The sequence below is a fragment of the Papilio xuthus genome, unplaced genomic scaffold (genome assembly GCF_000836235.2).
Source record: "Papilio xuthus unplaced genomic scaffold, Pxut_1.1 DF826115.1, whole genome shotgun sequence".
Taxonomy (NCBI): Eukaryota; Metazoa; Arthropoda; class Insecta; order Lepidoptera; family Papilionidae; genus Papilio; species Papilio xuthus.
In genome coordinates, this window is record NW_013532534.1 from 281698 (window position 1) to 305385 (window position 23688).

Below are 23688 nucleotides of genomic sequence, written 5' to 3' on the forward strand. Positions count from 1 at the left end.
GCATTTTCATTGTAATGGAGTGAAATTAAATATATTTAAATAGACAGTTTGTGTTTTGTACAAATAATTATATACCTACTTATATTAAGTTTAATATGAAAAGTACTGTCTACTTCAAAACATTCAAAGTTACTATATTTTTTTAAAAGAAATTCAAAGATATGTGTGCAGTCAACCAACCGGCATTTGGCCAGCGTGGTTGACTATGGCCTAAGCACCCTTAACTTAGGGTAGGCTCCGAGCCCCTCGGTGGGGACGTATAGTGAGCTGATGATAATGATAAAATAATAATATTTTTTTTAATACTGGAAGTTGTCAAACAAGTGGTCACTTGGTTGACTAAAATAGCCAAGTGAGCACCACCCAAGACCTGCAACAAAGTAATTTGCTGGTGTTTTTAATAAACAGAAAAGAAGGATATAAATAAGGTTAATTCTTAAATATGCGTCCCCTACCCTCATCCTCTTGCTCTATTCTGGGGTTTTGCGCTTGGTTTTGTTTATTTCAGAGAAGATAACTGTTGTTTTCATTTGTTTATCCTCTGTCCTGCCAAATCCTTGTCCCTTTCCAATACTTTTCTTTTTAGAAATTGATGCGTTTTGGGATAGGTCTATAATATACATATAATCTTAACAATTTAAATTGTTTTATTGTTCATTTTAATTATTTAACTTTGTAAATAATTGTTATATTAAGAGTTGTGTAACTATATTTCTTCATTATGTTAATGTGACCATTTTGAAGTTGTCGGAACTCTTCATATTTAAATGTATTATAAAACTATTTAACAGATTTATTGGCATTATTCGACCAGTTTATAAGTGTGTCAGATGCATTGTCTTCAATGTCTAACAAAAGATTATTATCTTTATCAAAATCAATAGTGTTTGCGACTATGTCGTCTTCCTGTGTTTGCAGATTTACGTAGGACAATGATTTCTGTTTCTGCTTCAAGTCGAAAATCTCCAAGTCTTCATCATCATCATCATCTGATTCCATTGTTAATGGTATTCTGGAAAGTTCCATATTATCTCTTCTGTCATCGGATTGAAGAACACCATATCTAAATTGATTCGTTTCACTGGTACCATGTGAGTTGTTGACATCATTTTTCTTGCCGCTCCTTCTGAAAATGTTATCGTAGTACTGTTAGGAAGAAACATCAACAATGTGCCAATGTATCCAAGATCCAATCGATCCGAGCAACACTAGTCCTATTAAAATATCACCGCCTATGTCCTCTCACTATTCAATCTCACACTTGACTTGGTGAAGAATGTGCGTGATTTGCTCCAAATAATTCTAACTAATATTGTCTTAAAGTATAAATAAGTCCCAATATTTTTTTTTAATAAAGTGTGTTTGATTTGGCAGCATTGAATGTGTTAAATGATACTTCTACTACTAATTAGGACAACCTATTCATAGTTTATTCTGTCTTTAAACTATCTGAATTTAGATGGGCTATCAAAAGTAAGAAATAAAACTTATATGACTTAAGTCATATTTGCTATTTATGAATAAGATGTAAAAACTTAGTCATAATATTAATAGTTTACCTGTGCCATATGAAATATGCTCCAGCCAAAAATGCAAATCCTCCGAAGACAATAAGACCCCTCTTTAAAACTCCTGGATTGTTAATATCCAGTTGATTTGGAGCTGTTTCATTATGTTTCAATTCAGTGGTATTTATTACCTTTGGTACCATTGGTGGTGGTTTAGTATCATTTTTTTGTGATTCATTAGGTGTGGCATTAACTGAAAATGTACATATTAGGAATGTAAATATTTTTATTTGTCAATAAATTAATTTTAATAATATATTGTCAATTTTTTCATACATATTTAAATGTTTTATAACATATATCCAATAAGAATTGATTTTAAAACAATGAAATGAATCTAAATGAAATATAATAAATTTGGAAATACTTATGTGCATCACATACCTTTCGGAGTATCTTGATTTGCAGTGTTATTTGGGATATCATGACTAACACTGGTTTGTTTGTTTTCAGTGTCCAATGACTGTATTGGTTTAGTCTCTGGATTTGGAAACTTAATATCGTTTCCTCCACCTTCGTTTGCACCTATTTGCTCCTGCGTCTCTCTTTTTCGAAGCTTTATTAACCTCGCCGCATTATGCACTGACGGCCACAATGAATAAATACTATCTAATTCTGAACCACCTCGGCTATACCAACCATCTCTATAAAAATCTTCTGAGGTTGTGGCAAAACTTAGGAAACATATTAGTAAACTGCACCGGAAAATCATACTAGCTTATAAGGTAAACTAAAAAAGTAATTAACACTTCTTCACATAAACAAAAGTTTCATCATTTATTGAAAGTTCCTATTTATTTCTCGTCGATTTGAAAATTCACAAATCTAGGAAAAGGAAGGGATGTTAGATATACAAAAAAAGTCCACGAATGATTAACCAACTTAACTATTATTATTTTCAGAAATGGTAAGACAAATTATTCGTGGAACTGGAAATAATGACTTCATCTATTAAATTTTTTGACGTTGACGTTTCAGTTTCAATGTCACACAACCAAAGAGTATACATGGAAAGAAAACCTCTTTTATGATTACAGATAAAAACTGACCAAAAAATATAACATCTCTGTCATGAGGGCGCCACAATCTCCGCTAATATTGCAACATTCTACATCTACTTCAATACGCCCAATAAATAAAATGTATGAAATCTAGTATATTAGACATGTTCTATGATAATCCCTCTTATATAAGCGTGATGTAGTTATTTATACGAAGTTCATAATAAAGCTCTCTGAAGCTTGCAATACGGCTGAGATTAATAAAATTAAATTACAATGGTTTACTTACTATTATATGATTACTTACCTCCGTTCACCTTGCTGAAATTAGGCGCTTAAAATTGGATAAAATATTACCTATTTTATAACTGAAGGGGGCAAACGAGCAGCGGGAAAACCGAGGTGTTACCGGTTACGATAGGAACCGCAGATGCGTTATTACCTTTTTTGATTTAGCTTTTTTCAAATATAATATATTTACCCGACAAAAGTACCAATAATTTCTATATATCAACATGCTCTAGGTCAAAAAATTAACAACGCCATTAAATTATCGGGATGAAAACATGTTGTAATTAAAATTTAAATAAAATGATTATTCGTATCATTGGATTTATTTAAATAGACATTTATATTAATTACATTTTATAATTTAAAGTAGAGTTTCCAAATTTTAATTTTTGGTATCTATTAAACATCGATTGATTAATCACATGTTACATCTAAAGTTACAAACATCATCGGTACATTTTGTTCCAAAAAACATTTAGGTACACAGTAAACATCACCTACAAAATTGAACAAGTTAGAAATAGTATAGATTTATCAAAGGACTTAATAAATTACGTGTTACTTATTTAAACGGCAGTGACAAAACAAGCCAACACTTTTTAATTCACAGAAATATTTCCAAATGTGTGTAGCTCTTACATGCCGTCTTTGAAAAATAACCAAGATCGGGCACTGGTCGTTACTAATAAATACCAATTAATTTAAACATTAAAATATATCGACAAACCAGTCAAGAAAGTCCAACTACAATCACTCAAAACCTCACAACGTGAGCACACGTAACTCTCTGAATCAATAAATTACGTTTAAACCTTAATTTTAATTACAAAATAATAAATATATTAAAAATAATTTTCATTAAGAACTATATTGTACAAAAATTTATAACATAGAAATGATATTACGCGTAGAGCGTTCATAAAGATACCATAATATCTTTTGATATAAAATTAGATGACTTATAAAAATAGATTGCACAAAAGATCGTTACGAAAATATTTGCAGTGAAGTATTTAATGCAACGCAATAAAGTGATTATACTTTTGAAATGCAATTTTAACAAGAGAGATATCAAAATTTTACCTCGAGAGTAATTCGAGGGAATGACCTTGAGACGATAAACACAAATACATTTTTTTTAATTCGTCACAAATCTAATAACTACAACTAATTTCACGTTTTAACATCTGTGAATGAGCTAATTGAATGTTAATAGTGTGCGATGAATTAATAACATTTTATTTTATGGCCCCTTGCAATTTAAAATGTCCTAAACTCAAAATCCAATCTGTCCGAAGCAGTTTACTGCAATCTGCGCCACATACCGTTGTAAATCTCTACATTTAAGTACATTTAAATAGATATAATATATTTCAAATGTTATCTAATTCTTAAAAGTAAATATAAGTATTAAACTTTTAATAGAATTCTACTTGCTTATCCCGAATAATATGTTGGCTAATAAATCTTTTGAAAATTTAATATAGCAATTTTCTAACATTAAAATCACTACTAATTTGAAAGTACACACAAACATCAAATACTCTAATTATTTGAAATCTGGTCTGTATAGTATCAAGTTGTTTCTATGTTAAAGTAATTCATTGCATGTTTATTATTGTTTTTGTTCGTAAAACATCAACCAATCGCGCTTCACGCCATCTTCAGAATAAAGAAAATTATGTAAAATATTGTCAATTCGTGTTCTGTCTTACCCTAAAATAATGGCACAAAAATTATGTCTAACAGAGGAGGGAACACTTCACAACTGAGATTAAAATGTATTACAAGTTTTCGTTCAACTGATTAACTCTCATTTTCAAAAAAAAAAAATCAAAAAATTTTTTTACTTCTAGAATAAAATTTCAAGATATGAGCAAATCTTTTTACGTATAAAGAAATTAATGTATTTTTTTTAATATTTCGAGATTGATATTGATTTTGGGTTTAAGTCTCCGTAGTCAGTCTTCCAAGAAAATTAATCTGTAAATAATGTTGAAGCGGTAAACGAGCATGGAATGTAAGTAAGAGTAATAATGATATTTTCAGGATACTAATAACCAACATAATAAATCGACATGCGTGGTAGATGGTATTTGCGGCAACGAGTTATGAACTCCGGAAGAGATTCTAGATTATCGAAACATCTCAATGTACTAAATCCGATCCTATAACTATATTAAGACGAAAGAGCAAGACGATTCAAATCTAGCAACAAATTTATTTGCTCTACCTATTAAAATTGCTGTCCCGAGCAAGGACGAAAACGATATCTTTCACCCTGAATAGTAATGGGTTTCTGATTGTTGAAGAATGGATTTTAAATCCATTTATGGATACGTTCACTCGAGACGTGCTTTGTAGCTAGTCTTCCAGATCTCAGCAAGAGTGACTGCAGAGTGGAAACGATGGAAGATGCAAAGCGGCAGAGTGAACCGTTGAACCAGCGACCAGGCTACGAAACCGTAGAAATCAAGTTGTACCTGTAAAGAAAAGAAAATATAGGTTAAGTAACTCTATTAATATCTTCTTTAATTTTACCTTACATGACACTAAATATTAAATTTGAATCTATTAAATTGCTAAGATTTCGAAATATCTATTGGTAATAGAAATTAGTTGTTACCGGGTTAGCGAGAACTTTTTGGGCCTCGAATGTGTAGATGAGCCACATGGTGACGTTGCAGATAAGCAGGAAGGTGACAGCCTGGCGCGCGGGCTTGCTGCGCTCTTGCTCGGGAAGATGTACGCGGCGACGAGACACATCAGCTATGAACAACAGCTGGAGAACCACCTGGAATTACCAATATAGAGCAATAAAACTCATGAAATTAAAGAAAGATCTAGAATAGCTATCTACTACTTCGACTGAAAAATTAAAAAAATAAAATATAAATTAAAGTTTGGTGAGTATTTAAAATTAACATTTACCTGGAGCACGCTTAAACATCCAGTAATCATGACGAGTAAGTTGGGTTCATGAGTGAAAGCGCCCATGCCACCGGCGATGACGCTAAACACGGCGTACACGAAGAGTCCAAACGCAGATACGCGGAGCAAGATGTCGTTCAAATCCGATTGTTCTTCTGAGCGGAACTTCAGAGATTGCACCCTGCGAAGAGGCTCGGTACAGGAAGGATTGGCGCTCCATTTTAATTTACGGCCACTTATTTTCAAAGGTATACAAAGAAAAACCAAAAAATGGTAACAGAACACAATAATTGAGTAAAACGAAACGTGTTATGTATGTATAATAAGGATAATTATAAAGTCAAGTTAGAAAATTATCGACAAATAAAGGAATCATTATTGAAAATTAACATCAACGAAATAGGATGATGATAGGAAAAGAAAAAATGTGAACATTGAAGCGGTTTAAGAAGTTAACAAAATTTAATATAATCCGAGAGAAAACGTGGGCGAATAGTAATTGAAAAATTTAAAAATACAGCACATATGTGCAAAAGATTTTTAAAATTTGGAGCAGGGTGCAGGAGAGGGAATGAAAGGGAAACAAAATAACACAAATTAAAAGTACAAAATGATAAAATAAAACTATGGAAAAATAAAAATGCTAGTGCAGTACTCGCAATACAAAATATAACTAAATCTGATGCTTTATTTTCATTTCGAATTGTTGTCTAAGAATTTTGATTTGAAAAATGATCTAATCCTTGTAACTTATCGTATTAATTATTACCGTAGTAATTAACTTACCGTATAAACCCAATCAATATTGCCAAAATAGACAGGACCATGAGAGCGCAGTGTGAGACGTCGGCCAAGTAAATCGACAGACGCTTCAGTTCGTGATGTCTAATCAAGACGAAGAATAAGATCAAGCAGATAAGAGACGCGACCAAAAGCAGCAATCCACAGAAGAGACCCTTGGAAGCACCGGCGCAGTCGACGCGATTGCCACGCTGCGCAGCCGCCAGCGCCGCCGCCCTGCGGGAGAGAACAGCTTCCAGACGTCTTTCCAGATCTTCATCGTTCGCCACGCTGCAACCAAATATGCATTTGGTAATGCACACGGAAATCAGATGCGTTTGTTAATACTGATCAACTGATAGTTGTAAATAATGACTCTATGTTAGTTTCTACATTATTATCTAGTCTAAATTTTTACAATTTTCCTAGGTTTACGAATGAAATGCTATTGGTTGCATCGCTACTTGTGTGAAGTTTCACTACATATGAAATATGACATTTTCACAACAACAATTTACCTTGGGTATCTTCCGATATGCTTCCACATAACGTAAATAACGGCTGCTCCGATAAGCGAATACTCAATAATAAATGGATAAAGATATGGAGCGGAGTCAGTAACGATGGTACCCATGATTGGATTCCTTCCACAGACAGTTGAATTATCGATATTGGCAATCAGGGCGGCCGGGTTCAATATATCAAAAGACTCGAAGAGTTCCGTGGAATTAGCTGAGAAACATAAAGAATAATTTAAATTAGTAATTTAAAAATAACCAGGATTAAAATAAAAACTAAAATTAATAGCTAAAAAAGGACGGCACATGCATAAAAATAATGAATGACAATCGACAGTATCGTATTGCATGTGCTAACTACTCTTCATAACATAAAAATCGCAAAATAACTGTGCAACGGCGGCGAACAAAATGTGATGCTTGAACTCCAACGACAAACCTGGCACATGAGGTGGTTCATCGACGCGATACTTTTGAATGCTATTTCCCCATTCATCTTTGTCTGTTATGTATGTTTCCGGCGTCGAGGACACCATTGTGGTCACGCTATTGACTATGGGTTTTAAAGTCGAAGTATAAAGCCATTGGAAAACTTCCAACATGGCTGTTTGAGTCGGAGTCACTTTATCAGTAGTTATCGGTGCGATGGTTGATGTGGTCGTGAATGGGTTATCGTTCAGCCAGGAGTGTTTCGACTCGCGACCGTGATGCAAACCGTTGCCGTACCCTACCGTGCTTTTAATAGTGTCGATTATTTTGGAATTTGATATGAATCCACTACCGGCATTATAATATGGTGAAGGAGTGGTTGCTGAAAAATATTTTTAATACACATACATGCGTTTAGAATGGGAATAGATACATGTATGGTGACGTTATTTTTTTTCTTACATTGAGTTAGTACAAGGATAACGGGTTTTAAACATAAGTACAACAGTATACATACTCGTAGTTGAAGCGGTAGTAGGGGCAGCTACGGTAGTCGTAACGACATTAAGTATCTGATCGCTTGTGCTCTTTGCCATAGATATCGATGTCGCCGCGATACTGGTAGCGGCCGTGGTTGCCGCGCCAAATACTTTACCAGAATGTCTCAAGGTATGTTTCCGGATGACTTCTGAACAAACAAAATATATAATAAATAATGGGAAAAATTTAAAAACTGGGAAACATTATGAATTAAAAAATGTTCTTACTTCCAAGTATGCCTTCGCCAGGAATACCCTGAGGATTCTTTACATGGTAATCGGTAATCTCTTTCAGAGATTCCAGCACCAGAGTGCGAATCCAAACACAAATGTTGGTAGCGACAACGTGCATAAGGCCGAATCGAGCAATTACTTTGAACCGATGGATGTTCAACTGAAAAAAAAAAACAATGCGATGTAAGAATACCAATAGACATCATACCTTATTTCATTTAAATTGAATTTTAAAATTAAACTTACTCTCGAATTCATAAAGATAAAATACATTTGCATAAACGTAAAGACCATCTGCAATACTGGGTTTACACCTTTAAGAATGAGATAACAAGGTGAATCCAAAGGCAATTCGAAGAATGTTCCGAATTCTAAGCCATTGTAGATCATGGTGCCTAGGCCAAATGCTGTAAAATGTAAAACATAATTTATAAGCTGTTTTGTTCTAAAATTGTATCATTTCAATGTAGAAATTATTAAAAATGAATGTGTTACCGATTGCGCCAATTCTAAGGAAGAAGCTTCCGTGGCTATGGTCGTTCTGCGAAGTCTTTCGTCGGCGCATTGGTCTTGCAACAGGACCGGCTTCCAACTCCACGACATCTTGTTGCTAAACAGAAAAAAAGAGAATTTAAGAATCAATTGACTTGAACTCACCAAATAAGATTTTTCGCACCGCCAAAGACTGTAATTAGTAAGGCTTTTTTTACAAAAAGGACATACATTGTAATTTAAATATCGATGGTGGTAGCAAAATAGTTTATTTTCAGTGTCAAGGGAGGTCATTTTGGTTAAAATTGGACGAAATATCTTCAAACTACTTAAGCAGTCTTCGGTCATAGGTTGAAGAAGCAAAGGGAATAGCGGACACAACACAAGCACAACAATCTGCAACTAAATAGAATAAAACAGCACATCCAAAGCTCGGTAATTATATGGTATAGTTTAAGCAGGCTGCGTCATTTTATAATGCCTCACCTGATCAGACGCATACAACTGAGCCATTTGCATTTGTAATTGTTGTTGTCGTACTTTATCACGCATCTTACGGGGATACACCTCCTGCCCAAATGATATGGAAAAACAAAAAAATAGCCAGCGTAAACAGAAAAGGGGATCATGCGGCCAGTCACGTCCTAATCAAGCGCTTATACGATTTTTGTGAAAAGCTAAACATAATATCGCTAAAATTTGAAACTTCTTTGCTTTTGTGATAGATCAAATCTTGAGTGGTTACAACACAACAATAAAACGATAGGAAGCGACACATGGATCATAAGGTTAAACGAAAAAGTTGGATGTGCTGGTGATATGCTATTATAAAACTAAAAATAATTGCTGCTAACCTGGAATTGACTTTGTTTCTTGCTTTCTTTAGTCGCCTTGTCCTTTCCGCCATCCTTGTCCTTGTCCTTAGATTTACCATCCTTCTTTGCATCCTTTTTTCCATCTTTTCCATCCTTTCCTTCCTTTCCTTCTTTATCTTTGGTCTTCTTTTCCTTTTCTTTTTTGGGTTTCTTTTCTTTCGGTGGTGGCTTCGGTTTTGGCGGACTACCGTTGCAGCAAGCACTTTCTATTTTGGAAAATAGGTCACATTATATTATTCTTTCTTTAACTCAAAATTTTGAACTATGAAGTATACTTACCCTGAAGTAGGAAACAGAAGACGTAGAGCAGGAAGAGTATACTCATTCCATACAAATAGGTGAAGAAACCCTCGTAGTAGTAGAGCGGGAGGTTGTGAGTGATGACATCGCTGATTACGTACGCGATGCACACCACTACCAGTAGTTTAGCGTAAATAAAACTTGAGATGATGAATAATGATGTTCTGAAAACAAGAGATCAACTTTTAAATAAAGAACAATGAGAGTTGTAAAAATCAATAAAAAATCGCCGGAGTCGACCTCTTCATCAGCTTTTCCGGATTAAGGCATGAACATTTAATAATAATTTCTGTTCTCTGTACTGAAATTTCGTTTAAAAAATGTTTATGCGTTACGTAAGTTATGTATAAGTGTCTTCAAAGACAATGAAAAGTGTTCTATACGTCGATAAAAACGATACCGAAAATACGTAAAAACAATACGGAAAATATCATGTCATAAAATATTATAATACTTGTAAAAGTTATGTAGTAAATATGTTACACTAATTGCACATTGCACAAAAAAAATTCCAGTAAAATATTTAACAAACTACTAAAATTTCAGGTATTTACAGATCACCAAATACGCTACTATATTTCTAAGACATACTTCTTAGATGGTTTTGGCTGGACGCACTTGAGCTCCATCTCTTTGTTTGTGGTGTTATGCTTTTCTGCGATAGCTATATCGCTTCCCTGCTGGCGGTGCTGACCGACAGGCAGGGTGGCCATGTTATCCACCGACTCCAGCTCCACAGTGGCCACCTTCACCTCGGTCTCCATATGGTGTTTCTCCTTCCCCATCGTTATCACTTCACTCACGGCACGGTAAGGTAAAAGGGAGTTCACGAGGGCATAGCAGGGTCGAGTTCTTTAAGATTTAGGTAAGGGCGGGACCGCCAAGGACTTTTTTCAAGGTAAAATGAGTCCGGAAGTAAGAAGGAGCGGCGTCGAGACCGAGCCTCCCAGTCGAGTGCGCGGAGAGTTGCGCAGTTGCGGATGCTGCGCGGCGAGGTACGAAGCCAGGGGTGGCACCGACCCTCCCGAAATCACCCTATTTTATATAAATTGCACTCGTAAATGGCACGAGGGATATGTCATTTGGCGGAATTACGTCTTTGATGCCAGCAAAAGGGTGGTATGTATTACACAAGTGCATGGGCGTTATAAAGTCATACATGTTACCCGTCTGGACTCGAGTACCTTCGTAATTATACATTTTAAAAAGTTGTTCAAATACCGATCAATAAAGCGCTTATTATTGTTCGTCACGCAGCACAAGTTTATCAAGTGACAGTCGTAAAATTATATGGTGGCACTGTATGTATAAGAATATAACCGCGCATAGAAAATTGGTAGAAATATATTTTCAACTGACTTTATAATCACTTAGTAAAAAATATTAAAATGTAGGCAACCCTAGCGTGAGCTGGCGCTGGGTCGATAGAGACGCGTCTCCCAGCGAGCTTTGGAGGCTGCGCGCACGACCCACTGACCCGGCCCCTGCTTACCAAAAGAAGCAAAAAACGCCCTTAAAATACTGCGCACTTTATGCCATTACTAATAACTAGCTTCGTTGATTAATAGCATACATAGATTAACAAATAATCAGGGATATATAATGAACCTATTTTAAATTTGAACTTCGCTGACCCCTTACACTGTGGGTTAACGAACTTAACGTTTACAGGCAAGTACTACGTAATAGGTGCTTATAGTAGATACCTATCTTGTGATCTGTATGTACTACGTCACGCGACATTGTGAGTGTACGTTTGTGTTTTATACGGGTCATTGCGTAATAGTGGAATACTATAGTACATTAATCAAGTGGTTTTTTGCCGACTTTATATAAAGTAGATGTTGCTTGCGACTTCATCCACGCGGAATTAAAAAAAAACTTAATAGGTAACCTATGTGTTCTTCCAAACTATGTTCTATATGGATATCAAATTTCCGCAAGATACGTTAAGTCATTCTGGAGATACCTTCAAACAAACATCCATCCAAGCATCCAAACATTCGCATTTATAATATTAGTAAGATGTCACTTTTAAAAACAAATGATTCTAATTTTAATCTCCATAATTATTTGAACGATCCTTCTTCCCTGAATGAATACTGAAGATTATGTTGTAACGCACTAATAATACGTTATTTATGAAGCTAGTATTAACAATCTCCGAATAAGATCAAATTTAATTAGTAACAGTTACTGTACTGTGTCATAATTAACACGCGACTGCTAAAAATATTAAGAAACAACTGATTTCATAACTTAAGTCTATCCAATCAATCCAGCTCTCAAACTTATAACCAAACTGGGGTAGACAGATATGTTAAACATAATATATTACTGAACTTGAGTATATAATTTTCTTTATAATATTCCTAACTATTTAAGTATTACTTTACTTTCCATATAGCATACAGAAGACTTTTCTTTATCTAAAACACATTTTAGCCACTATTCTCAAAGTGCTTTTACTATAAGAATATAATCTTTTGTGCAAACAATGAACAACTTGAGAAAAATATTTTGTAAGAATAAAAAGACGTCTACTTGTATAAAATATATATATCAGTCAGTAAAGGCTATTTAAAACATCCACTTAGTCTATATATCTGTAGCATTCTATTGTTTTTAAGTTACGTACTTAGTTTTTTTTTTTCAGATATCTTTTAATACATTCAATGCCAACTACGTACTGCGATACATGAAAATAATTTGTAGAATACATGAGAAATGAATAGAAGCATTTAATGTGTTAAATTTGCGTGCATTTGCGGATCCAAGCTTCTCCTTTCTGTGCTAATTTAACGCTCAATCAAATGTATCAAATCCATAATAAAAAAAGATATATGTTATTATTTATATCGAAATCCTATTTCATTGTATTATTATATAAATACTAGCGCCATTCTGCTTGTAATATAAAAGTAGCTTTGTAATTAAAAAACACATCAAGTTAGTCTATGGTATAATATATTTTTAAGTCTGTACTTTTCTAGTTCCAATAACGCTGTGTCAGTAAGTACATCGTTTTTAGTTTAATAATAATAAACAATATTCTTTAGACACAGACTAATTTAGAAACTCTGTCGTAATCGCAATCTTTAGCGAGCTAATTAACATGTAGACGTCGATTGAATGCATTCCCATCGCTAAGTATGCGAAACCCGGCGACAGACGCGTCTCAGCAATTTAAATAAGAGTTTAAGCCCGTCAATGACATAATAAATATAATCGGCCTTGTGTCGAATACACACTTGCATATCGTTTTGGTCGGGTGACTTTAAGCGCACCCATTAATGGGCCTGAGACTCGCAATGTCTAGACGGATAAGGCTGAATGTTCATTGTCCCTTGAATTATTCAATTCCAGTCAGTAGACTTCTTAGTAGATCTTATACAAAAAAAATCATGGACAGAATTTGTGGGTTTTATAATTTTTGGTACCAAAGACAAAATGTTTGACGACTTCAATTTTAATTAAAAGTTTTTTAATAGAAAAATTCAAAACTAATTTAACCATTTCCGTGTTATCTTTTTCCTAAAGTTATGAAAATTATTAGTTATTCGTTGTAATTTTTGAATCTTTGCACAGAAATGTGATACAAGAATCTTTGTATCAACGATTCGTTATTGGTAGTTATTTGTGCCCGTGTTTCCATTAGAAATAAACATCACGCAAGAAATGACATAAGCATAATTAAAGTACTGTTATAAGCGATGATAACATCTTTCATTACGTAATTTTTGTCTCTCATGAATTGACGATTGCTTTAATTAAAAATAATGTGAAAAATATTTGTTACTTTAGATATTTTAATTATTGTACGACTCCTAATTTCCGACATTTACTGCCACGTAGTTGAAGAGAGCTTCCAAACACATTTTATATGTTTATATTTTCAATAAAAAATTACAAGAAATTTTATCTTAGATTGTTTATGTTTTTTTGATATATAAATAACTTAGAACCAGAGCCACGAAAACATGTCGTTTCACTCAATGTTCTGAAAGTTTTTATAGTTAGTGTCTGTAAAACTAGATGGCGCTGGACGTCTCGAAAACGTAATAAAGAAAAAAAACAGTGACTTTTTATATGGTTTTTTAAATAAGTTTAATCGGAAAAATAAAGATTATAAAAAGGCATTGTAAATCTTGAGAGTACTTAAGTAGTACCTAAGTACCCGTAGTGTTTAATAAAAATTCAAGTAAGGCGACTGTTCTAAGCTAAACATTTTTATTGCATCGACTATCCATTTGAAATAATCTGACCCGCCCAATTGATAGAAGATATGGTTTTGTACATTACACATAAAAATAAGTAGGTAATAATTCAAAGTACCATCCTTTAATCCTTACATCCGGGAATCAAGGCAGTGACCGTTTACATGTCCATGTTTGACAACGCACGATTGCCTTCCTGACCGCGCTTAAATAAACCTAACATTAATCAAACGATTTTAAACTTTATCACAAGGTAGTAAGCTTTATTATTCATCTATTTTAACATCGCACGTGCTTCATTGGTACGCGTACCATTTAATCGATTGTCCAACCATGCGACGTAGACACTTTGATTACAGCTTCCTCTCCTTTATATATTTTTAAACTTTCCATTGAGGCTTTTTTTAATAAAATGTTTTATACGTAACATAATAATAGGGCAATGTAACCCATTTAACAAGTTAAGCGTGATGTATCAAATAAGTCAATACAATGATGCTGCGGTCTATCGACCATAATGTTATTATTGTTTTTTTTTTAATAAAACTGCGGACAATATTCATTCGATATGACATTTACTCATCATCTTCCTCACCTTGTCCCACTAACGTAGGGTTGATCCATCAGGTTCCGTCCTTAAAATCTTTTCATTCTCTTCTGAATTATGTCACCTTTTACATCTATGTATGTATGTGTGAATGTATGTTTACTTTGTTATAGGTTACAACAAGAGTATAACAAGAATATAACATAAACAATTAATATATTCTATCTCGATACATGTATATGAACTGTGTAGAGAGCGATGCGCTCAAAAGCAATACCATTACGATTCGTAGCACAAAGCGACGACAAACAAGTTTGTTTTGTGTTGCTTTGTTGTACACCTAATGAGATGCATCGTCCACTGCCTTCTCTGTATCTCTATGCTTTCAAATTAATCATTTGAGAACGTACTTCCTCAAATACCTATTACTTACAGATAATATTATATGTAACGTCCAATATGTTCTGTAGATTACATAGGTCGGTTCACGTCGTGCCATTAACGCAAAGATGAAATGCAACACTTGATATGGATTAATATGTAGCTGTATACTTCCAGCTACAGCAAGTACTATAGTTTATCTTCACTCACTTGGCATTTTTGGGCGTTGTGTCCGGCTGACAGCAAGCACGGTACCGTAGTACTGCTTCTGTGGGCGACAGCGCGTCCGTCTCGTCCGCGGGCGCCTCGCACTCGTCCGTCACCAGCGGAGCCCGCGCCGGCGACGTGTGCGACCCGTACCCGTCGGAATTCAGCTAAAGTAGACAATATTTATTGTTAAGTTAATATCATTATAATCTTAATAGCAGGATAGGTGGCTATTGCACATCTGTTTGACTGTAGAAATCCAAGTAGTAGTAGACCAAAAGACAGGTCGGACCAGTTGTTGACTTATACTTCTATGTTTTTTATCAAGAAGTATCTTCACCCTAACTATGCATCTCTCATCTCCTAGTATCTCTTAATGTAATACTTGGTAATATTTAAGTGAATAAGTACATGGTATGCCTCGGTTCCGTCTTAGAATATACGGTGATGTAATGGGAGATGAAGAAATAAACGTAAACTATGCATACATTTTATAATTAACATATATGAATTATAGATAATTTTATTGTTCTTCCTAAGCCGTAATACAATAGATGATTAACAGAAGTTTTCTTACGTTTTTTTAGATATTAACTATTGTACTTAATTGAATTTCATAATTGAAGAAACGAATTATAAATTCAATGAGCAATTTGCAGTCGATTTTAAACTGGTTACTTAAGAGTGCAATTTTTCGTAACTTCGGTTGTCCTTTCATGTATTTGCAGTTCATTACCCGTTTATTATTAAATAATACTTCAAGTGTTATAAATATATAATATTATAGTAAATTTATTTGCCTTATTGTTTTCAAAATAAAAAAAAAAAACTTGTATAAGGGTCCCATAAGGGTTTTCATGACCGGTTTTTAACTTTCGTTCATAACCGAATTTCAATATACACGTACTGTAAAGTTTTGTCGTACACATTACACACTGTCATTGTCACACACATAGAGTATGCATTAATGTAGTGTTTGTCTAGGGCGTACACGCCATAAGTACATGCCGGAAAGAGGGAGCGTCAGGCAATGTCAGACCTTTGGACCGGCAACACGTGTCGGTACGTGAACGAGCCAAATATAAAGCAACAAATGCTACACACATACTAGGGTTTGCCTGCAGCTTAAAAACTAACCTAAGCCTAAACGTAATAAAAGTAATGGTGGTGAGGATGACATCTTACTTTGACGATGGTGCCGACCTGGGTGTCTTGAACTAATTCGAGGGCGCGATCACGGGGTCCTTCCCCTGCGCCTCTCCCTTCTCTTGCCTCTCTGGCCTCCCTCGTGTCGGGGGTATCGGGAGGCGCGCCCAGCAGCCGCTCCTTCATCTCGTGGATGTAGGGGCAACGCTGCATCGCGATGTAGAATTCACGTACGCGCACCTGAGTAACAAACGGTTATATATTTTACTTGCAAATGAATAAAATATTTAACTGAAAAAAGAAATAAGTATATTTAAAATTAAGAATATTGATAGAGAAAAGTACCTAATTAAAAGTACTATACAAAATGTTGTAGAAATAAAAGTGAGGAAAAAAAATCACTTTAGGTACCTAACTATATTCATACATACATGACAAGTTAATATTAAATCTGTGTAGTAAAAGTCTATTTAATTAACAACGATCGATCTAAAAGCGTTAACTTTCACGTGACAACAGCTCATTAAAACTTTTATAAACATATTGACCACGGAACTGGAACAACGAGTTAATAAAGTCGATATTACTCAATGTCAACTTTTAAATTTATTCGCTCTACTTATTGCCCTACTAGTTATTTTAAGTACTACTATCCAGTTCTTTAAGATGAATAAAAAGTTAGCGAGGCTTAAATTCTTTTACATTTAAATATTTACATCTTAATTATTTCCAGTAATGATCAGCTTTATTACTAACTCGCTGTCACCGCGACTCCATCCGCGCGGAATTTAAAGAACAATTGGTAGCAGCATAATGTTATATAGCCTTTCTCTATAAATGGACTATTCAACAAAAAAAAGAATTTTTCAAATCGGACAAGTAGTTCCTGAGATTAGCGCGTTTAAACAAACAAACTCTTCCGCTTTATAATTATATCCTAATACGAACTACTCGAGAAACGAGAACATAAGGAGTACGATTTGAATGCAAAATAATTGTTTCAATTTATTTACTAAGGATCATAAATATTAAAAAAATTACAAAACATAAATAATTAAAACACATTCAAACTACGTTTAGTGTTCAAATGTTTAATTTCTATAATTTGTAATTAGAATCTTTCAAATTGTTTTTTAAAAAAGTAAAATGTTTTGTTTTTTATTTGTATGCCAGTTACATTTTTAAAATTATTATCACCTTCGTTTTACTACTATGAATAAATGAAACTAGGTTATACCTCTATAAAATTCTCTCGTAAAAATTCAGTGATTAAAAATTTTCCAATGAAAGACAAACAAATTGAAAACAAATATTTTTACTTAACTATTTGTGCAGTTTTTGAAATCAATTTAAAAGCACAGCGCATTTAGTTTTTTATTGTATGACTAACTTTTTAGTGGTTATTAAAACAAAAAAGTATAGACATAACAATGATAGAATTAATTCTTTATCTTTGGTAATAGTACTAGATTTTCGAAGATAAAAATAGAAAAAATCGATACTGTTTCAAACGACTAGCCTAAGTTAAAAGGCGTGAGACTTTTCCTCCATCAATTTACCGGCTTCAAAGATTGTTAATTAACAGTAACTCAAATCTGAAGGAAAAGGTTGTTATCCAATAAAATTAAAGTGAAACCCTACACCAAAATAAGTCATTTAACTACCACTAATTGAATAATGATCGATGCCGTAACTAACAACCATATTCTCAGTTCCTTAGTATTACGCCTTACAATTTTGATCAGTGACTAAGCCTGAGTAATGATAGGAAGAAAATACGGAAATCAGCCAGTGTACTGACTCGACACTAGCCTTACTAAATGTCGAGGTTCATATCCCCTCGCCATTCATTCTGATACTGGACTTTGTAACGAAAACACGTCATTCGCACCAAATGATTCTAACTAATAATGTCTTAAATACCAAAAAGGTTTTATACTTTTTTTTTGCAATTATGAAGGTATAAAAAGGGAGAATTGTTCAATAAAGATTCCTTTAAAAGCTTAAAATTTTAACCAATAGATGATACTAAGTAATATGCTGGTATATTCGTGAAACGTCATGTTTCGACTTTTTATCGAACGAGTGAAATGCGTGCATTATGTACCGAGTAAAATGCTGGGTCCCATCCGCTTTTATTAGCCGACTTCAAAAAGAAGGAGGTTATCAATTCGTTCGTATTTTTTATGCGTGTTACGATTTTGAAATTGTTTTTTTTTTTTTGGTCAATAGATTTTACTCGCAGGTGGGTCCCATTTTTTTTTGTGGGTGGCGAGTCTCCGGAGCCTACGTTTTGACTCTAGTAAAAACACACTTCGTATGAATGGGATGAATGACTTATAAATAAGTTTTGTTAGGTAACAGTTAAAGTGTGGGACGTCATATTCAAATGTTGGAATATAGAGTTCCAATACTAGGTATGTTTCAAAGACGATGTCAACTTTTGCGTCTATTATAATTAATGGAGCCCACTTAGCTACTGTTAAGAGTTCATTAACTTGTTGGATAATTACAATATTGCCTAATATTAGTCCCTTTTCCCTTTCCAACCTTATCTTATAAGGGAAAGATAGAAAGGCAACGAAGGGGAAACGCATATTAAGGGGCATTTGGGGGGCCTTTAGTGCGTCCCCTCTTCCGTCAATTAAATGCAATTGCATATGCCTATAGGCAGCGGTTGCTTCCCAATTTCGGCGTATTCAGGGTACCCAAGCGGTCGTAGTTTTTTTGCCACTTTATGATATAACAAATTACAATTTTATCAAGAACGTTATTTGTTTTTAAGGAGTAGTTAAATGATAAGGAAGTTGAAATAATGTGATTTCCTTTTTCCATTGTTCTTTATATATTCAGAAGCTATTGTAGATTTTACATGTTACAAGTTAACAAAGCGATTGTTTGCGATCGATTCGATATAATTGAGGTCAGGAGGTCAGTGTACTGTGACCAACAAGTAACAAATATAAACCATCAGCTTATGACCTAGGAACTTGAACGATGAAATTTCAAACTTTAAGTCGAAATATAATCCAAAGATGTTGAACAAAGAAGGCACTGATAACCATGTTAAAGGTTCCTTTATTCATTTATATGTAGGCTATGTTTTTGTATGTGATTTTTGAGTGAAGCGTTTAATTGAATTTTTTGCTTACTTTATATAGAAGGTTAGTAATTACGTATTTAGTCAATATAAAATAGTAAGATGATGGTGTGTACGTAGTGTATTATTTAAATATTAGTATTTTCAATTATTCAAACTTTCGTAAGACAATATACTAAACTGATGTGTAAACACGGCTAAGTACTCACGTATATACGTCCGGTGGCGGCACCGACTAGTTTCGAGCCCATCGGGGGCTCTTCATCAGGATGAGTGGTACTGGTATTATTTACCACACTGTGGTACACCACAGATGAAGGGCCCCCGATGGGCTCGAACCTAGTCGGTGCCGCCACCGGACGTATATACGTGAGTGTTTAGCCGTGTTTATATATCAGTTTAGTATTTTCAATCTGAAATACACATTAAATAAAATTAATTGATATTAAACGATTCATTAATAGTGAATACTTTAAAATTCGCTTAAAATTTTGACACGTTATGTACCTAAATGTATTTTTATTCGGTTTTTGTTTCGTCAAGGCTGAGTGACCAAAAAGTCGAGGGTTTCATGCCTAATCAATCACAAGCCACACTCGACCTTGAGAGACACTTCCGACTCGATCGAACTGCGAAATAACTTTGTTATAACACTGACAAAAAAAATATAGAATTAAAAAAAAATGGTATATCACGAAATACCTATGTAACTTGAATAAAGAATCACCGTCATATGAATATGTTTGGAAATCACTGTGTAATTTAAAATGCTCTCACCATTTAGAATTTATAGACTTAAGTTGTGTTATTCTTGTAGTCACACTCAGGTTACACCGGATATGAACAGCTAAACCTCTATACAAATGTATGAATAGCAGTCGCATACTATATGCGAGTAACGGTATTCAAAAATTCCTTCAAACGATGACGTAAGTTAATAGTTATAAACGCATTATTTATAAACTGTAATTACATGTAAGTACATCTGTTGTATTGTAAATGAAAAGTGATAGCGATCGTCCGCGGCATCTTTAGCGCAGAATTAATAATTAGTCTATGAGTTGCCCGCGTGCATCAGCAACCTTCCCGTCAAAGTCTCGTCAAAATCGGACCACCTGTTCCGGAGATTACCCGGTACAAATGCGGGTTTATGGACAGACATTTTAGTAAATTGAGTTTTCGTTCTCAGTAATAATGAAAATACAGCACATGTACAAAATATGTTTTTATACTTTGTATATATGTAGTAGATCAATGCTATTTTAATAAAAAGATAGCCTTTAGACATAGTTTTTTCGCAAATGTGTTGAGAAGTAATCATACATTTTCTATGATTTTTCATCGTAAAATGATAACAATATACTATGACATTAAGTTATTTTAAGTAAGTCTCTATTGGGAAATAAATTTAATATTTTGAAGACAACTTCATCATTTTAAAATGCATGAATTCTAAGGAGCAACAACAATGAATTTGCAACGAGGAAACTTTTCAAAGTGCATTGCAATGCAAAGTGCACAATGCTTACTGCATTTGTAAAACTTTTTATTTTCTTCTCTTAATATTTCGATGGTATAGTTTTACAAAAGTTGGTTATATAACAAGCTGTCGACCGCGACTCCGTCCGTGCGAAATAAAAAAAAATTAGCACCCTATATGTTCTTTTAATCTGGTTTTTCTCTATGCCAAATTTTAGCAAGATCCATCCGTCCAATCATTTGGATTTATAATATTAGTAAGATATAAGCTACTTTATTAAGGCGAGGTTACAAATAATATACTCTGTTACTGATATCTTCATGAAACGAGAGGAAGAGTGAGAGCTTAATTTATAACGAAAAAATGTGTCGCGAAATTTTTTAATCTTTAATAATAATTTGTTGTAAATTTTGTTCGTAATAACCCAATGCTTGTTCAAGTACTAAAACGTTTAAATCTGTTTTACGATTCATCCGAAGGCCTAATTTCAAATGAACGACGAGAAAAATATGAAATACAATCAAGAAAATGGGTCAACGGTGAAGTAAATCGAGCATTAACGGGCAACTCTATAAACAGATTTGATTAAAATATACCTATGAAATAGTGCAACCGGATGTCTGTTGATCTTCTTTTGACAAGCCCATTTTTTGCGTATGAATTACGATTAAGATAAGAATTAAATGGCAAACTAACCGGCCAGTGTAAATCCGTTCTTTTTTTTGACATCTTTATGTATTCATAATGAACAATTATATCTACAGACTGTTTCATAACAGCCAGAGTCCACTACCGATCGCAATGTAAGGTACTATTATATATCTTACATAAAACAATGATAAAAATATACGACACGTGCTTAGGCTAAAGATAATCATAACGCCAGGTTTACATTATGCCAGTACAGTAGGTTAGTAGCGCTGGCATTGCATGAACTGTATGTACTGCCAGTTAGTATTTACATTATGTATGCCAGCGCTGATTTTGAGCGCTATTATTCCACTGTACTGGTTTAATGTAAACTAGGCATTACTCTTACTGTATAGAATTACTACTGCGATATCAATGTGACCACAAACTCGACATAACTCTGTTTAATGTCAAGATATCATCAAGTTATCCGTCTATAAGAGGTGGAATCCAATTATTAAAAATATATAACTGGTGCTTTTGTAGATCAGAGTCATGGGTACGTAATTTATTTCCTTGTCTTGTTAGTGACAGATAGATAATGTACGGAGATAAGTACCTTGGTGTCCACTGAACCGTTAGATTAACTAGCATTTGCCTTATTTCTCGAATATCTTTTATTTCATTCGAATAATTGCGAATTTATAAAATTATAATCAATATTACATATCTATACATGATATAAATTAAGCTTAGTTCAATGAACACGATACTTGTATTTTCAGTATAGAAAGAACTGTTGCGTTCTCATCAAGGCCCAGATGAATCTCTTACAATTGAGGGTTGTTAAAATCTGGGTTAGCGGGATGCTAAGTGGAGATAATACTCACTTCGCGACTTTAGAAGACTCCAGAAAACCTTCAAGAGTTTCTTCATAATGTTGTATTCATTACTTTCGTCGCCTGCCTCTAAACATCGCCAGTTTATAATCTCACTAGCTAAATTATAAAACTAACAGAAAATTGTGATCTAAAGGAATCATGGACCTATCTTGTTTCGCGCTAAACGACTTTTGCAAAAACGCAGTTCTGAGATTTAATGTTCATGTGTTTTGTGTTTTTGTAAGATTAGGAGACGGAGTTGTTTTGAGATTAAAATCTGATGGTCTGATGTTTTAATATACTTTCTTAATACGTCCCCACAGGTCTCTTATCTCGCTTCTTGTAAATATCAGATTGCACGTTTTGCTCTAATTTAAAGGCGGAACCATTTCGCTCGTTCCATTTAAAACAACTCTCGAATGATCCATAAACAATTTCGAACTCTGAAGAGATTAAAGTTTAAAACATAAAAGGTTACGCTATAGGCAGTAAAGTTTGAATTCGGTTGAACGGACTACGCAAATAGAACGTGTCAAAAGCGGAACCGGGTCTCAAACTAGGTTTGTTTTCAATCCCGGCTCGACGGGAGACATGCGTTTCGCACCGCATTCAGGAAATTAACATTCCTCGTGTCGTCATTTCAATATAAATTGTTTTATGACATACGTCCATATTATTAACTTTATTACCTCAAATTTATGCCACTGTAGGCCGTTTTATAATATCATAAGATGATGAGTGACATGAGACCACTCAAAGGATTTAAAACCTTGACATTGGGTCATACAAATATGTCAAAGTTCTCATGCCGTTAATACTCTTACCTTCTAGTCCTCCTCCACGTGCTCCTAGAGCTTTATTTTTATCCTTTTTGATGTCAGTTCAAAATAAATATGAGATGGATAAGGATAAAGTTAGTTGAATAGATTGGGCATCTGTTCTAAACGTCATCAAAGAGATACTAAAGTAATTGTATTTACGTACAATTAACGCGCATCTCAGTCTCTTGACATAGAGACATCGCCTGAAATGCGTTCCTTTATGATGTAAATGAAGCGTAAACCATTTTCCTATTGAAGTTAATTTAAAAAAATCAATCTTTGTTTTCATGCCCGTGTTTATCTTGCATTTAACAACTTAA

At 34.0% G+C, this 23688-nt stretch overlaps 2 protein-coding genes across 11 annotated transcripts in view; both read right to left on the reverse strand.

Moving 5' to 3' along the window:
• Positions 1-230: 230 nt before the first annotated feature.
• LOC106123558 (uncharacterized) lies at positions 231-2524 on the reverse strand. Of its 2 annotated transcripts, none has more exons than XM_013319958.1 (3): positions 1953-2524; positions 1560-1761; positions 231-1123 (listed from the first exon to the last, which is right to left on the reverse strand). In XM_013319958.1, the coding sequence occupies exons 1-3, from the start codon at positions 2278-2280 to the stop codon at positions 781-783; spliced, it is 873 nt and encodes a 290-aa protein (XP_013175412.1). In that variant the 5' UTR covers positions 2281-2524; the 3' UTR covers positions 231-780. The 2 variants fall into 2 exon arrangements, with proteins under 2 accessions (XP_013175412.1, XP_013175411.1); XM_013319957.1 differs by having other exon boundaries at positions 231-1126; positions 1953-2523.
• A 1427-nt stretch (positions 2525-3951) lies between these two features.
• LOC106123437 (uncharacterized) overlaps positions 3952-23688 on the reverse strand; it is a 40794-nt gene continuing 21057 nt past the window's right edge. For 3 of the 9 annotated variants that reach the window (XM_013319757.1, XM_013319759.1, XM_013319758.1), the window contains exons 2-16: positions 16496-16696; positions 15314-15477; positions 9938-10122; positions 9638-9864; positions 9270-9353; positions 8787-8901; positions 8538-8698; positions 8286-8451; positions 8036-8206; positions 7529-7900; positions 7090-7303; positions 6578-6862; positions 5792-6026; positions 5487-5654; positions 3952-5343 (exon numbers count right to left, since the gene is read on the reverse strand). In XM_013319757.1, coding sequence (XP_013175211.1) covers positions 5203-5343; positions 5487-5654; positions 5792-6026; positions 6578-6862; positions 7090-7303; positions 7529-7900; positions 8036-8206; positions 8286-8451; positions 8538-8698; positions 8787-8901; positions 9270-9353; positions 9638-9864; positions 9938-10122; positions 15314-15477; positions 16496-16669 — 2862 coding nt within the window. In that variant the 5' untranslated portion in view covers positions 16670-16696 and the 3' untranslated portion in view covers positions 3952-5202. Of the gene's footprint in view, positions 5344-5486; positions 5655-5791; positions 6027-6577; positions 6863-7089; positions 7304-7528; positions 7901-8035; positions 8207-8285; positions 8452-8537; positions 8699-8786; positions 8902-9269; positions 9354-9637; positions 9865-9937; positions 10123-10549; positions 11135-15313; positions 15478-16495; positions 16697-23688 lie in introns of those variants that run through there. The other 6 variants (XM_013319761.1, XM_013319762.1, XM_013319763.1 and 3 more) reach the window with 6 other exon arrangements.

Coding starts and splice junctions, on each gene's coding strand:
- LOC106123558 (XM_013319957.1), bottom strand. CDS start 2,280: ATGATTTTCCGGTGCAGTTTACTAATATGTTTCCTAAGTTTTGCCACA. Junction 1,762..1,952: donor AAATCAAGATACTCCGAAAG/GTATGTGATGCA, acceptor GTACATTTTCAG/TTAATGCCACACCTAATGAA. Junction 1,127..1,559: donor GCATATTTCATATGGCACAG/GTAAACTATTAA, acceptor TAACATTTTCAG/AAGGAGCGGCAAGAAAAATG.